A 15,830-nucleotide genomic window follows, 5' to 3' on the forward strand; every position below is an offset into this window, starting at 1 on the left:
ATTAAATTATGAAGCTCCTGATAGCACTGATCGTTGCTATTGTTTTTACTTTGTATGCTTGAGCTTAAAATCTAAATTCGCTTTTTTTTTTACACAATCATTGCACATGTTTTCCACTTTTACAGCACCGCACAATAACCCCAACGGCCTCCGAGCATTACGCATTGCTGTGCACCTTAAGCATTAATTCATCCATTGTACATGTCTTTCAACCATATCTAACAATCCACCATAGCGTAACAAATTTCCAAAGGTACGTGTAACGCTCTCCACCAACATGCGACGTCATCTGCTGCCCTCGCCCAACACCATTCAAAGCTGCCTGAGGATTGTTTTACTCTGGCAGCCGCCGACAGTGACGAAACTGTTGCTCACAAGCTTTACTCTGCCGCTGGAATTCCTCCTCCGAGGGTAAATTGGCATGAATGCCCTTCAGGATCTCTTCACCGTTAGGAGCGAATGCGGACTGTTTCGACTGTTCGTTGGAGGGTTGCTGCTGGCCATCGGTCTTCACCAGTATCTGGTCGCGAACGACATTTTGCATCTTCCAGATGAAGGGTTTCACCTTACACATCAGCAACCGGATGCAGTCCGTGTCCTCGGGGGCATAGCGGTCGAGCTGGTCCATTTCGCGATCCAAACGCTCGGCTAGATCGGTATTCTGCACCTGATCCAGCAGCACACGGAAACGTTTCGAGGGATTGCGCAGCAACCATTCCAGTGGGGTAGAGCCCGGCTTTTGACTCTCGTTCGCTTGGGTTGGTTGTGTTTCACCCGTCAGTGGTGGATCGGTTGGGAAGGTGGAAGATGACACATCGAGGGCGGGTGACCGAAATGCTCCCAAATTTGTCCCTATCTGTGCAGGACCGGGGGAAGTTAGAGTTAATATTACATGGTTTTTCCCCTTGAGTTAGTTTGGTACAGGGTCGAGGATCTTACAATGTGCGCCAGGAACACGATACCGTTGACGAGCATTGCGCCCAGCTGGCTACCATCCAGTCCGAGCAGTTTCATCATAATGGTCATCATGGATGGTGCTTGAGTGAGTAACCCGTCTGCGACACCGACGTTTTCGGTGGCTTGCGCTGGTCGCTCCGTTTCCTGGGAACCGCGACGTGTCGCAAACCCCTTCGCCACCAGATCGGCCACATCGGCAATCGTGTTGATGCCGAACAGCTTGCCGGTCGTTTTCAACCCTTGCTGGATGTCACCCATCAGGTCGGCTGCAATCCGATCGGGCATGTCCAGCATGAGCAGGAATCCGACCAAACTAGCCAACAATGTACCCCACGCTCGGTATCTCATTACGCCGCAAAAATGCACACAAAAAAAGAAACACTCACACATCGATTCGCCCACACAGAACACACAGTTGTGTTGCAACTTCACGAAAGGAAGTAGCGTCGTTCGGGTTTTGGATAACACTTTTTTGCGTCGGATTTTTGATGGAAGGAATCACACTCACTTGGCCACAGGATTACCGGGCGGCACTGTGGTCTCCGTACGCTCGATGTCTCGTGCACAACTGAAACCGAACACTCGAGACGCATTCATCTTTCCTCCGTTTTCCAAGGCATCCCGTTGGGCTCCGTTTCGTAACGGAAGGCAGCGGAAAACTGTCATCATGATCGTGTTCTGTCGGTACGCCATTGTGCTGGAGTTGTGCGTTCGTGAGGTGCTTATTGTTACCGTGGTCGGGTGCTGCTCGAGCATATCGAATGACGATGGTTTGTGGTGCGGAGACTTTAGGACACCAAACCACTCAAAGCAGAGGGCATTCGGGCACTTGTGAAGGAACTGGTGGGGGAGGGGCAACAGTTTAGTGCTGTTGGATGCGTTGCTTAGCCATGCAGGAAGTCGTAACCACTGTGGAAGTCATGCAGCCGAAGAGCCAAAAGCGTGCGTTTGAGGCACTCTCGTAGACAGTTGAGTGATTTTGAGGACAACAGCACAATGTGACTAACCCTTTGCAATGTTTTCTACACTGTCTAATCTTTGTTATTTTTATTTTCGTTAAAATGCTTCGAGCCTGCGTTAGCAACGATTAGACTGTTCCTTTCACGTGTAGTTACACTGAGTATGATCTGATACTCGTTAATTGTGTGGGATTTTTTACACATGACTACATTTTTCTTGTGCCAAAAACATCCAACAATGCTCTCCTAATACAATCGCTAGATCAATCTTCTATTTGCTCTCCATCATTAACGCTCACTGAGCTTAACTAATTTTAATTCCTAATCTCCGCTCTGCCCTCGCATTCGTATAACACACTGGAACAAAGCTGGAGCGTAATAAACATATCCCCGAAGGGAAGCATCATAATTTAAACGTTTTGAAGATGAAGCTGTTAATCCACAGACGTGGGGATGATGATGAGGCTTTACTAACATGTAATCCGGTGTAACGAACGCTAGCCAAAATCTTTTCATCTCAGCATTCAGGCAGAATGTGCTAGAGGTACGGCATGGGAACAAATCATATTGCTTTGGATCTGTATCGAATCGGTTTGTGTGGGAATTTGGAAGGCTAGCTGGATCAAGAAGGTAACAGTTTGAAATTAGCTCACTAATGTTCGCCTTAACGAGTCTTAAAACTGGACTAGTTTTGGTTAGTTTATTCAAACAATTTTACAGCACGTAAACATTTTCCATAAAAAATCTCATTTAGCTATAATATGATGTGCCCATATTATTCTTCATACCTAATGTGCTTATGCATCATGTAGATCGAACCAATAAAAACGACATTTTAATTAAACTTCGCCGTAAAAAACAAGCATCGTTTGATGTAAACGATTGCAAAACTGTCGAAAGATAAATGAAATTGTCCAATGGCCACCCACCGTGATCGCTGCGATGCTGCCGGTCGGTAATTGGGCACCGGTCCTGTCCAATTAGGGTGGCTAGATTTAATTTACTTTTAACATTTTCCCTCCGCATCGCGTGTCGTCGTCATGTTGCTTTTAATTACTTTCTCCCTGCCGGGTCTGTCTTTCGTTACTAAAAGCCAAACCCCGAACAACCACACATCAACATCACTTCACGATGGTATTATCGTTAATGAGGAACCACGAGTCGAGCTAAGGTAATGTGCCGGCGGCGCTTTAACATAAGAAGTTCCATCACCCGTTTGGTGGAATGTTATTTTTGCCCAGCGGCATTAGGGTGGTGAAGCTATTTTGCCTCTGCACTGGACAATTGCAATTGTTGAATAAGTTTCTTTTCTGTCGAGAGTAAGCCTTCCTACCTAGGTAGGTGCGTTCATCCGTGAGACTTTAGATTACCCACAGAAAAGGGTGAACAAACATTCGAAGGATTGGAGGTGTGAAAATCATTTAAAACATTTCATTTTTTTTTTTCAACAAAATCATTTAAATTTAGAGAAAAAATTGCTTTCACCATCCTTGTTTGGCGCTGCAGTTTAGTTCGATTAGCAGTTTTCCTTCTTCTACTTGGTTAGTAGACTGGAAGCTTAAAAACAGACTAACGGAGATTTGACATAACATAAAGGATATACCCTATACTAAAATAATAATAATAATAAGAGAGTATTTGAAGAAAACTTGAAAGAAAAGTTGTTCTTACTGATTGCTCATCATTTTAAACATCTCTTGTTCCGTCCTGCAGAGAAGTTTGTCAATATACTTTGTCTCATTGTTAAAACGTGGTGTTTAAATGATACTAAAAAGATATGCTATTAAAAAGAAATGATATGCGACTTAATTGATGATCTTATGGATAATGAAAATAATTCGTTTTATTATTATTTTTTATAATTTTTTACTTTTTTTGTATGACGTTCGTTGGATAATTTGTACAAATAACAGGATTTTATTTTAACCACCAGTTTAAGCTTCGTTTCGCCTCTGTCTATAGAATTACAGGGTTTTCTTCATGTTTCATATGATCAGATGATCGTTAAAATACTAGAAAAACTCCTCGTAATGAGATTCCCTTATTGGAGCCTTCGCAGACATTTCAGCCTCATTGGGTAGGGGGGCACTCAAAGCTCTTAAAAAAAACTGGACGATACGTTAGCATAAATAATTCTACCCCCGACAACTGATCGGTAATGAATGATGATCTCATGTGCCGGGTTGTAGGATTTCATTTTTATCTGCCAAATGTTGCCAAAGATGTTATTGCGTTTCCTGTTTGATATAGTTTTTTTTTATAAAATGATGGATTAATGTTTCAATTAATTATTTTTCAACTTAGCAGCGATGCTAATTAAAGAAATGTATGCCTTCACAAACATTATTTGCTGCTACACATTAAATTCGTCACTTATATCATATTGAACGTATCGTCTCGATCGTGGCTGTAACCTGGATCGCTATACCTGTTTTTAATTGTACTAGTTGATCCAATGCATGATATGAGGTGATCAAAATTGTTCTGTATAAAATTTAATTAACCTGATCTGAATTATTATGTATTATTGTGCAGGTATGCTGGAGACCAATTGTGCTAAGTATTTTACTCTCGTGGTAGTATATTTAAATGTTTGCCAATATAAATACTACCATTTAAAAGGTGTTTCAGTTATTCTACTAATGCTAAGTAGTTCTACTAATAAAGAACCCTCTTTTCTGTTCTCGACGTAATACTTTAGTAGAAAAGAATACGGGACAACTTTGACTCTCCGTCATCGGAGGAAATCATTAGCTCAACTTGCTACATCCGTTTTCAAGGTGTTCTCCATTCACAACACCATGACGGGGCCCTTTTCCCACACATTTATTCACCGGTTGTTATCTTGAGTATTGTTTGTCCTAGTCAAATAGGATCATTATTCACGGTTGTGCGTCACTTCATCCCAGGGGCTCTACGTACCCAATCTTCCAGTTTTGGGTCAGGGTTAATCGATGGAAAGAGATTCAGTCCTTAAAGGAGCCATACTCCTTTGGAAGAGGTTGGCCGAAGTTGGGTTTAGGAACGATTCTTAGAACATGTTTTTCGTTACGTACCGTAAACAGATTGTGTTGAGAGCTGAATTGAGGGCACTTGGGCTCAATGTTTTGGACACCTCGTTCTTTCTCTTGGTTCTCGTGGTTCTGTTTCCTAAATTGCACCGATTGTCGACGACGATTTGGTGAAAGATGCCAACGTTCCAACTTTAAGAGGCACCGGAAGCAGAGCGCGATGTCAAGAAGTGAACAATTCGTGAGTAAAATATGTCTCACATGTTATAGAACATGAACCGATAATTGGATTGTGGTATGCTTCGGGTGGGAAAATAACACTATACCCTGTCTGAAGTGGTCATGTCGGACCTTTCGCGACCTCCGCCAGATTGTTGAACCGCTTGTTTCAAGCATACTGTCCGGTGCGATCGGATTAATTCCGAGTCCCGTTAGAACCGGGATCCTGTCACACGTTGACATGGTGCCGTTTTGCTTCGTTACAACACCGCACAGAAACATGGCAGATCGCACAATGGCAACCCCAGCGCCGGGTCTATTCTATAGGAAAGAAAGGTTTCATGGGTGAATGGGATGGTCGGTTGCTAAACATTTCCCATCGTCAGTAGCCAAACCGTCACACATGCACACATTTCCGATTTACTCACACGGCCCGAGGACAAAAGCCCAAAACCCAAACATTCCTTAAACGGAGTCTCCAATGGACGTTTGCTAAGCGGGTGAAGTGTTTTGACAATGAGCTTCATCCACACCGCCTCACGTCCCCAAAAGCGGCCAACCAGCAATCCTACGAACATGCGAATAGCGGTCCTTATCGGTGGCGTGTGTATTGTGTGCGAAATAATTAATATCCCATCAGAGGTGGTGTTAAAGGAGAGAGAAAAAATGATGCTCGTTAAAAGTGAATTTATCTTCACCCGGACGAGTGAGTTTCGTCTTGTTCCTTCTTGTCGACACCTTTTTTGGATGGTTCCGCAAAACAGTGCCCAAAAGGTAAAAGTGTAACGCCAAGCATAAGGGTTAGGAGTCCTTACGGAAGGCATTCTTCTTAATCGCGACTACCTGGCCGGAAAGTGGAACATTCGTGCAAATCTGGTCCAACGTTCAAGGGTAGTTAATTGTAATGTTTCGGGTGCGGATCATCTCCATCGACTACATTTATTCATGAACTTTTCGCTGACAGCACCCGGTGGTATACGTTCAACAGTGGTTTGGTATGATCCGTGCTTTGTTATTGCCATTTGCTGTGGAATGGAGCTTAACAATACAGCGCGCAGCTGTCCTTTATTTTCCACAATACCGAAATAAACCTTTAGGCGTTATATATTAACATTTGATACATCATCCTGCTTCAATTGAATTATTGCAGGGAAGCATTTCATTCTACTCTCTATAACCTTAGATTTTATCAAATGCATTAGAAAGTTTTAAGGACATGCTTGAGTAATTAGACATATCTTTCCTCCGTCGTACCGACTATCGGTAAACGTTTTATACCGTTGTGCCCAGCTTGTTTGCTACATGTGCTGATGATGGGCCTGCTGCTCTGCAAAGCATTTTGACCCAGTTATCCAATTACCATGATCTAATAAAACGCCTAATAGCCTCAAAGACAATTTCATGATGCTCCATACTTCTGTGCTGGTGGCCTCACATTTACCTATCGGATATACCGCTAACGATACCATCGTGACCAAGCTGGCCAAAGATTGATGAGAAAATTTCTTCCAAGGCACGACGTCGCTTTACCCATTGCGTTTGGGATCGATGGTGCAGGACAGTTTGCATAGGTTGTACTTTCATTTTCTCGCACGATGGAAAATTGCTGTTTCCACTCGATGTCGCCGGAACCTTCTCCACCACTCTCACCAACAACAATGAGTACAACTCTGTTCGCTCCCCGAAATGTGAGACAAATTGTGATTTATGATGTTTGATGTTTGCCACATAAGAAAGATGTCTCCCGTCAGTTGGACCGCAACTCGACCACCGTCTCTGGAAAAAGCGAAACGTATCGTGCAGCGGAAAACTGCTGCACGAGCAAAATCGTTCGTCTGGTACGTTCTTATCTTCTCAAGAATCGTCCAAAGACACGGTACACCGACTGCGTGAGCGTGATTAATAACCACGTACGAGTGAAATCGTGTATTAATTTTCATTCCACTCACCAAAGCGTCGTCATACCGGCACGTTTATGGTCATTTTGCACTGTTAATCATCCACAAATTGTTGTGCACGAATTGCTGCATTCGAAAGGACAGGACAAAAGGACTGGATCAGCGAAAGTAGAAGGACATAAAGAAGTAGTCATTTCAGAGGGGGCACCATTCGTCTCCTTGAAAATGGTTCCCTTTCTTCGCCAATTGATTGATTGATTGATGTAAACTGAACCGTGTACAACGCCGATCGATGTACCGCTTTGCGGTTGGTTTGATGTTATGGTCAAGCATTTTCGGAAGAAAACGCCCTACAAAAATGGCACCAGCAAGTGGTGGATAATTTACGAGCGAAGCGAGGCACTAGAACAGCGAGAATAATAAAACATAATTTTTACACCGTCTACAGAACCAATTCTGTTAAGGACGACCAAGCAGTAGACATAGTTCTGTTTCTATTCTAAGAATTTTTGTTTTTATTTTTCAATGAAATATTGCTCTCCGCGGTAAGTGCATTATGTTAGTCGTTGGAGCTTAGGCGAAAAACACATGCAACAAAGAGATTTATTAACTATTGTTATTGAAACTACACGAATATGTCTATGATGATTAGTGTAAAAATGGTGTAACATAATCGGTGTAGTAGTAGACATAATATCCAAGCTTCAGGAGCAATTGAAATATATTCTCAACATGCTTAACATTTAACGATCAACAAGTCTGCTCCCAGCAGCGCCCTTATGCTCATGAGGTTATTAAAAGAGCAAACATGTTCATAAAAATCTTGTTTTTACATTAATGTATCCATGTGAATTTTAGACAGTGATTTTTTCCACTTCAACACCATGTTACTGTAAATCTAACGCTTAAAAATGCTACCATTATGAAAGCTCGCAACGACCAAAGTGTACCACAGCGAATATATTTGTATAATAAAGCAAGGCTTACTGAAATTGTTGCAGCATTACTTCATACAACTTCAAATAAACTCACCGCGACGGAGTTCTTCGTTTAAATCCACATTCATGATGTGACGCCTCAGTTTATTTAAGATGACTTATAACAATGAACAAAAAGAGTTTCTTCTTTCATACAAGGCAATGAAAAACTATAATTATTACATATTTAGTGACAATTCAGCTTCCAATGGTATGGAGACTGCAAATCATGCTCGTTTCTTGCTTAACAGTTCACCAACAAACAAAACGGTACTGATCAACAAACCAACTCCAAGCAAGATCCACACACTCGTTAGATCATCGAATGAGAAAACCACTTGCGAAAGAGTATTCTTAGATTCTGGTACCGTTTCTAATAAATCCATTTGTTTTTGAAAATTCTTGTTCCAAAGTCCAGTTTCATAAAATAATCCGAGGTAGCGGGATATCACTGTAACGATAGGTGATTTTTTAGCAAACTGCAACGTACGTGGATATGGAACAATGCTTTCTTTGATAACGAAAAAATCTTTGTTGAACTGGTGAATATCCCTCACTGTTAGCCAATATGCAAGGCCACAAGGCTCTACAGTGCAGTATTCAAGGCGAAAGTTCATGCCAAGTTTTCCCCTTAATTGTTCGAACTCATGCTGGTCGAGTATTTTGGAAAGGAAATCATCCAGAGGGAACTGTGCCCGTTCTTCTTTATGTATCGCCATCATATAATCCGACTGCATAAACTCGGCAATCGTGTTTGGTCTTTTATCGAATCGTCCTAGGGACATGAGTGCCAAGATCCTGCTTGTGTAAGTTCTGGAGAAGAAAAATGATAACCAAGATAGCCCAAACAGCAGTGCTCGGGCCGGGAATGCTTGGTTGTATTCGTTGCCGATGACTCCAAAGAGCGTCTGTAGAATCGGATCGTATCGGAAAATGGAGGGAAAGAGTAGTCGCAAGATGCAGCAAACTACCAAAACTCCTCCCAGGAAAATCCAAGCACCTAGAGAAAACGGTTTAAAGAGATGTGGAAAGAAATATTTCTCCTGCTGGACTGGACACAAAATACACATCCCATCCATATCTCGGAAAGCTACCTCGTGCTGGAAATGATCTCGCTGGAAGGTAATGCCGTAGTAAGCGTCACCATCGTAATGTTCCGAATCTTGTTGGAAGAAAGTGTACGTTAAATTGAGGACATCGTTGCCAATTGTTGTGAATATATGATTTAACGTGCCATAAAAGAAACCCTGAATTTTCCATATCACCATGTAAGGAAAATCGTTTTGCTTAACTCCAATGCGAATGTGATAGCCGTACAGGTTGATGAGTTTGTCCGGGAAAAGGAGACGCATGTTGTCGAGATCATCCAGCTGCACGAAGATCTGCTCCTTGGAGAATCGGTTTTCAGTGTAGATGCTGATGTTATCCATTCGTTCATGAGCACTCGATGGCATTGGTACAATGGCGTAGTTTACTATACCTTGGTCATCGAAAAACTGTACTATTGTAGAACGATCTTCAAGGAAACACGATCGTGTCACGAGAACGATGAAGCGAGCATCGATGGAGTGACATGGGTTATTACTGAACTGTTTCGTGAAATGAAGAACTGGAAACTGGAATACAAGATGCGTCCATAATGTATATTCTGGTTGCTATGGGATGATAGAGAAAGCTTACTTGTTGCCAACCCGTGACATCCAGCAGCACTACATTCGCGTATTTAAGCTTTCTATTGCTATTGATAGGTCGATCGGTTGCAAATTTCACAGGATGCTGTGAAATCAGCATAGACATCACGCTGGGATGACTCTCACTCAATGTTGAGATGTTTGTGGTAACGATGCAAACTTCTGCGGTAGCATTTGGCAGGTATCGGTGACGTTGTAGTTGTACGATTTTGTCGATGGTTGGCGAAAGGTTGTATTGTGTAGAAATCGGAGCTAAGCTACACATGGCAAAGTCAGGAATACAAAAGCAGAACAAGACAACATACAGTGCCCTGAACATCGTTACAACGGTGTAAAGTGCTGGATTGAAGTAAACCAACTGAGCTCAATCGCACTTAGACCTTCTGTTTGTAGAGTCGATGAGCAGTGTAGAATATAAATGTTCAAAAATTAATGCCATGACTTCGTAGAAATCAACGTTTTACATCGGAGATAATATGATAGTCGCATTCAGTATATTTTCATAATTCATGGAATATTAAACAGTCAGCGAAAGCAATAACTGAGAGTAGCTATTAGCTTACAAAAGTATGAACCACGTGGCGTTTGTTCCGTATGGTTATCTCACGTATGCTCATATTGTGATCATGTAACAATAACAAAAGTTTAATAAAATGCTGGGTTTGCTTATCAGCTTTGTATTCTCCATTTGTTTTTAAATATTAACAATCAGCTAATACTTGCAGTTGTGTACTAAGTTCCTTGAAAGCCCCAAGCGGAAAGACCCACTGACGGTAAGGCGGAGGTACGACTGACTTCTATTCTTCTGGGCCCTCCGTGACGACGGAGTTCACAGCGGCACTACTTCGGGCCGTTAGTCCTCTATGCTCGGGGCATCCCGTAGTTACTTTTTCCACTGTATAGATGATCCGCCTCTGGATACTTGGTGTAGATACCCACAAGCCACGGTGGTTCGATGTTGAGGACTATTCTGTTATCGCGTACGAGTTTCTTGACTCGTATAAATAGTAACTACTTCTAGGTCGGGCATATCCTGCCATCGTAACGCCATCACTCCATCTGAATTTGGGCCTACCACGCTTCCTCTGTCCATTTGGATGATCTAAAAGTACTTTACGGGATGAGTCGTCCGGTCATTCTCATGACGGAACCAGCCTACCGGAACCTAGCGGATCTGATCCGCTGTACGACAGTAAATTCGTCGTACAGCTCATAAATGTGCTCATAGGATGTGTTAGCAGGCCCGATGGCAGTGCCACCATCAGCTTGGTTTTTGCCTCGTTAATCTCCAACCCAAGGTTTTCTGCCGCCTGCTCAATCCTTTGGTAAGCATCCGCTACGTAGGAGAGCCGTAAACCAATGATGTCTATGTCATCAACGTATGCCAGGGTCTGGATTGAATTATAGAAGATAGTCGCCGAAGTTTTCACCTCCGAGTTGGGGATGGCCCTCTCTAGTGCTAGGTTGAAGAGTAGACAACCTAACCCATCTCCTTGGCGCAGACCTTTGGTGGTAAGGGCTCTGAGAGTTTTCTTTCCTCCATCACCTGGCATGTGACGTTGGTTTTTGTCGTTCGTACTAGTCTGGTAAGCTTGGCCGGGATTCCAAAAGAGCTCATTGCGTAGTTAAATTTTACCCTGGCGGTGCTGTCGTATGCGGCCTCGAAGTCGAAGAAGAGATGGAAGGAGTGCAGCTGCTGCTCTGTCATCTTTTCCAAGATCTGCCACATAGTGAAGATCTGGTCAGTGGTTGATTTTCCGTTTCGGAATCCCCTCTGATAGTCTCCAACTACTTTTTCTACGAATGGGACAAGACGATCTTGTAGCCTTGTCAGATTAGATCACCTTAGGTCTGAAGTTGTTTTGGTGACCTGCTACCTCTTGGTAAAACTTTCTTTCTGGTTCGTAATGCACTCGAATTTCTTGAAGTTCCTACACTCGCCGTTCCTCACTGAGTTGTTTCTTGGTGCGGTGAACTTTTTTCTCCTCCCGCCTGAGTCGTGTGTGTTGATCTACGTATACCCGCGTTTTTGTTCCTGGCAACTGGAACATAATGCATATGACTACAAATACTTCAAAATTAGGTAATGTAAGCTATTTTTGTTTGTGGTTGGTACACTTCATAAGAATAACGTGGAAAACAATTATTTGTACAGCCAAGTTAGTGAAAGGACGTTCCCATGTCTTAAACAGAGGGTGGATAGACGAAGGGACCTATATAACTACCCTACACTACACTACCCTAGCTTTAAGCTTTTGGTAATTCTTAACTGCTCGAGGATTATGAGTTTTAGTTGTAAATACTAATACTAATGTAATTTTAGTGGTGTATGCTTAGTATGTTTGGTTAGTGCCGTACGCAGAACTGACTATCCAGCTACTGGTAAATAAAATGTCACAGAAATCCAGAAATGGCAGGCCTCTAGACCGCTTCAAGTTGTTGTGTCGATAAAACAAATGGTTAGGAAAGTTAATTTTGAAAATAGACCCTATCTAGACTAGACTTGTAGTTGGATGATATCAAATACATTTCTTCTGAATGATCGGTTATGCATTTCTTGAGCCTAGTTAATTACATTCGAGATTATGATCTATTAGGACTTGATTTGAGGCGGGTGTTGCCACCGCAGCAACCGACTCTTGTCACCCGAATCTTAAGTTGAAGAAAAGACGGTCGGGTATTTTAACAAACTATCTTTATTAAACGAAGCTAAAAAATCACGTCGGTAGTCTCGATGTTGTTGATAGAGTACCTTTTGCCAATCAAGTACTTTCCACCAAGACCACTCGGTCATTACCCTGGCGATCAGGGATTCTCGTGTTCACCGATCGCGATATGTTTTAGCGCCATCTATCGGCGAATCCTTAGTCTGGGTTGGCTCGGGCTGCTGTCAGTTAAATTGACCGTTGGTTCATCAACAGCGGGTGTGGAACGTTTCGGCATCATGTATCAGGAAGTAAATGCAATGCAATGATACCAGACTTGCTGGATCTTACCTAACGTCGAGTTCATTCAGAAATTTACTTAGCGTTATGCTTATAGTTTTGGTTTTAATCAATAGTAGCGGAATAATTTTAAACTAAATTAATGATCAAAGATATTAAAAAAGCCAATTAAGCCAATTGAAAGATGCAAGGCGCGTATAACTAATGCGATACGGAAAGTATAAGATACTTTCAATCACTTTCTTTTTTTACTCAACAGTTCTCCAACAAACAAAACGGTACTGATCAACAAACCAACTCCTAGCAAGATCCACACAATCATTAGATCATCAAAAGAGAAAACCACTTGCGAAAGAGTATTCTTAGATTCTGGTACCATTTCTAGTATTGCCAATTGTCGTTCGTAAATGTAGTACCAAAGACCAGTTTCATAAAATAATCCGAGGTAGCGGGATATCACTGTAACGATAGGTGAATTTTTAGCAAACTGCAACGTACGTGGATATGGAACAATGCTTTCTTTGATAACGAAAAAATCTTTGTTGAACTGGTGAACATACCGCACTGTTAGCCAATATGCAAGTCCACGAGGCTCTAGAGAGCAGTATTCCAGGCGGTAATTAACGCCAAGTTTTCCCCTTAACTGTTCGAACTCATGCTGGTCGAGTATTTTGGGAAGGAAATCATCCAGAGGGAACTGTGCACGTTGTATTTTTTGTATCACCATCATATAATCCGACTGCATAAAATCGGCAATCGTGTTTGGTCTTTTATAGAATCGTCCTAGGGACATGAGTGCCATGATCTTGCTTGTGTAAGATCTGGAGAAGAAAAATGATAACCAAGATAGCCCAAACAGCAGTGCTCGGGCCGGGAATGCTTGGTTGTATTCGTTGCCGATGACTCCAAAGAGCGTCTGTAGAATCGGATCGTATCGGAAAATAAAGGGAAAGAGTAGTCGCAAGATGCAGCAAACTACCAAAACTCCTCCCAGGAAAATCCAAGCACCGAGTGAAAACGGTTTAAAGAGATGTGGAATGAAGTATTTCTCCTGATGCTCTGGACACAAAAGACACATCCCATCCATGTCTCGGAAAGCTACCTCGTGCTGGAAATGGTCTCGCTGGAAGGCAATCCCGTAGTAAGCGTCACCATCGTAATGTTCCGAAGTTTGTTGGAAGAAAGTGTACGTTAAATTGAGAACATTTTTACCAATTATTTTGAATATATCATTTAACAAGCCAAGATAGTCATTCGTGTCTTTCCATATCACCATGTACGGCACATCGTTTTGCTTAACTCCAATGCGAATGTGATAGCCGTACAGGTTGATGAGTTTGTCCGGGAACAGGCTGTGCATGTTGTCGAGATCATCCAGCTGCACGAAGATCTGCTCCTTGGAGAATCGGTTTTCAGTGTAGATGCTGATGTTATCCACTCGTTCATGAGCACTCGATGGCATTGGTACAATGGCGTAGTTTACTATACCTTGGTCATCGAAAAACTGTACTATTGTGGAACGATCTTCAAGGAAACACGATCGTGTCACGAGAACGATGAAGCGAGCATCGATGGAGTGACATGGGTTATTACTGAACTGTTTCGTGAAATGAAGAACTGGAAACTGGAATACAAGATGCGTCCATAATGTATATTCTGGATGCTATGGGATGATTCAGAAAGCTTACCTGTTGCCAACCCGTGACATCCAGCAGCACTACATTCGCGTACTTAAGCTTTCTATTGCTATTCATAGGTCGATCGGTTGCAAATTTCACAGGATGCTGTGAAATCAGCATAGACATCACGCTGGGATGACTCTCGCTCAATGTTGAGATGTTTGTGGTAACGATGCAAACTTCTGCGGTAGCATTTGGCAGGTATCGGTGACGTTGTAGTTGTACGATTTTGTCGATGGTTGGCGAAAGGTTGTATTGTGTAGAAATCGGAGCTAAGCTACACATGGCAAAGTCAGGAATACAAAAGCAGAACAAGACAACATACAGTGCCCTGAACATCGTTACAACGGTGTAAAGTGCTGGATTGAAGTAAACCAACTGAGCTCAATCGCACTTAGACCTTCTGTTTGTAGAGTCGATGAGCAGTGTAGAATATAAATGTTCAAAAATTAATGCCATGACTTCGTAGAAATCAACATTTTACATCGGAGATAATATGATAGTCGCATTCAGTATATTTTCATAATTCATGGAATATTAAACAGTCAGCGAAAGCAATAACTGAGAGTAGCTATTAGCTTACAAAAGTATGAACCACGTGGCGTTTGTTCCGTATGGTTATCTCACGTATGCTCATATTGTGATCATGTAACAATAACAAAAGTTTAATAAAATGCTGGGTTTGCTTATCAGCTTTGTATTCTCCATTTGTTTTTAAATATTAACAATCAGCTAATACTTGCAGTTGTGTACTAAGTTCCTTGAAAGCCCCAAGCGGAAAGACCCACTGACGGTAAGGCGGAGGTACGACTGACTTCTATTCTTCTGGGCCCTCCGTGACGACGGAGTTCACAGCGGCACTACTTCGGGCCGTTAGTCCTCTATGCTCGGGGCATCCCGTGGTTACTTTTTCCACTGTATAGATGATCCGCCTCTGGATACTTGGTGTAGATACCCACAAGCCACGGTGGTTCGATGTTGAGGACTATTCTGTTATCGCGTACGAGTTTCTTGACTCGTATAAATAGTAACTACTTCTAGGTCGGGCATATCCTGCCATCGTAACGCCATCACTCCATCTGAATTTGGGCCTACCACGCTTCCTCTGTCCATTTGGATGATCTAAAAGTACTTTACGGGATGAGTCGTCCGGTCATTCTCATGACGGAACCAGCCTACCGGAACCTAGCGGATCTGATCCGCTGTACGACAGTAAATTCGTCGTACAGCTCATAAATGTGCTCATAGGATGTGTTAGCAGGCCCAATGGCAGTGCCACCATCAGCTTGGTTTTTGCCTCGTTAATCTCCAACCCAAGGTTTTCTGCCGCCTGCTCAATCCTTTGGTAAGCATCCGCTACGTAGGAGAGCCGTAAACCAATGATGTCTATGTCATCAACGTATGCCAGGGTCTGGATTGAATTATAGAAGATAGTCGCCGAAGTTTTCACCTCCGAGTTGGGGATGGCCCTCTCTAGTGCTAGGTTGAAGAGTA

At 42.6% G+C, this 15,830-nt stretch overlaps 3 protein-coding genes across 3 annotated transcripts; all 3 read right to left on the minus strand.

Annotated features, from left to right (window-relative positions):
- Window positions 1-334: 334 nt before the first annotated feature.
- LOC128714338 (uncharacterized) lies at window positions 335-1,305 on the minus strand. Its single transcript, XM_053809214.1, has 2 exons — window positions 940-1,305; window positions 335-856 (listed from the first exon to the last, which is right to left on the minus strand). The coding sequence occupies exons 1-2, from the start codon at window positions 1,303-1,305 to the stop codon at window positions 335-337; spliced, it is 888 nt and encodes a 295-aa protein (XP_053665189.1).
- A 6,943-nt stretch (window positions 1,306-8,248) lies between these two features.
- Window positions 8,249-9,475, minus strand: LOC128712737 (uncharacterized). The gene has a single exon (XM_053807612.1). The coding sequence runs from the start codon at window positions 9,473-9,475 to the stop codon at window positions 8,249-8,251; it is 1,227 nt and encodes a 408-aa protein (XP_053663587.1).
- Window positions 9,476-12,892: 3,417 nt separating this feature from the next.
- Window positions 12,893-14,119, minus strand: LOC128715164 (uncharacterized). The gene has a single exon (XM_053810046.1). The coding sequence runs from the start codon at window positions 14,117-14,119 to the stop codon at window positions 12,893-12,895; it is 1,227 nt and encodes a 408-aa protein (XP_053666021.1).
- Window positions 14,120-15,830: the final 1,711 nt, after the last annotated feature.

The sequence above is a fragment of the Anopheles marshallii genome, chromosome 3, assembly GCF_943734725.1.
Source record: "Anopheles marshallii chromosome 3, idAnoMarsDA_429_01, whole genome shotgun sequence".
Classification (NCBI taxonomy): Eukaryota; Metazoa; Arthropoda; class Insecta; order Diptera; family Culicidae; genus Anopheles; species Anopheles marshallii.

Excerpts from the sequence above, each read along its gene's own strand:
- LOC128714338 (XM_053809214.1), bottom strand. The coding sequence starts at position 1,305 with ATGAGATACCGAGCGTGGGGTACATTGTTGGCTAGTTTGGTCGGATTC. Across the intron at positions 857-939 it reads TCGTGTTCCTGGCGCACATT|ATAGGGACAAATTTGGGAGC; the intron begins GTAAGATCCTCG and ends GGTCCTGCACAG.
- LOC128712737 (XM_053807612.1), bottom strand. The coding sequence starts at position 9,475 with ATGCCATCGAGTGCTCATGAACGAATGGATAACATCAGCATCTACACT.
- LOC128715164 (XM_053810046.1), bottom strand. The coding sequence starts at position 14,119 with ATGCCATCGAGTGCTCATGAACGAGTGGATAACATCAGCATCTACACT.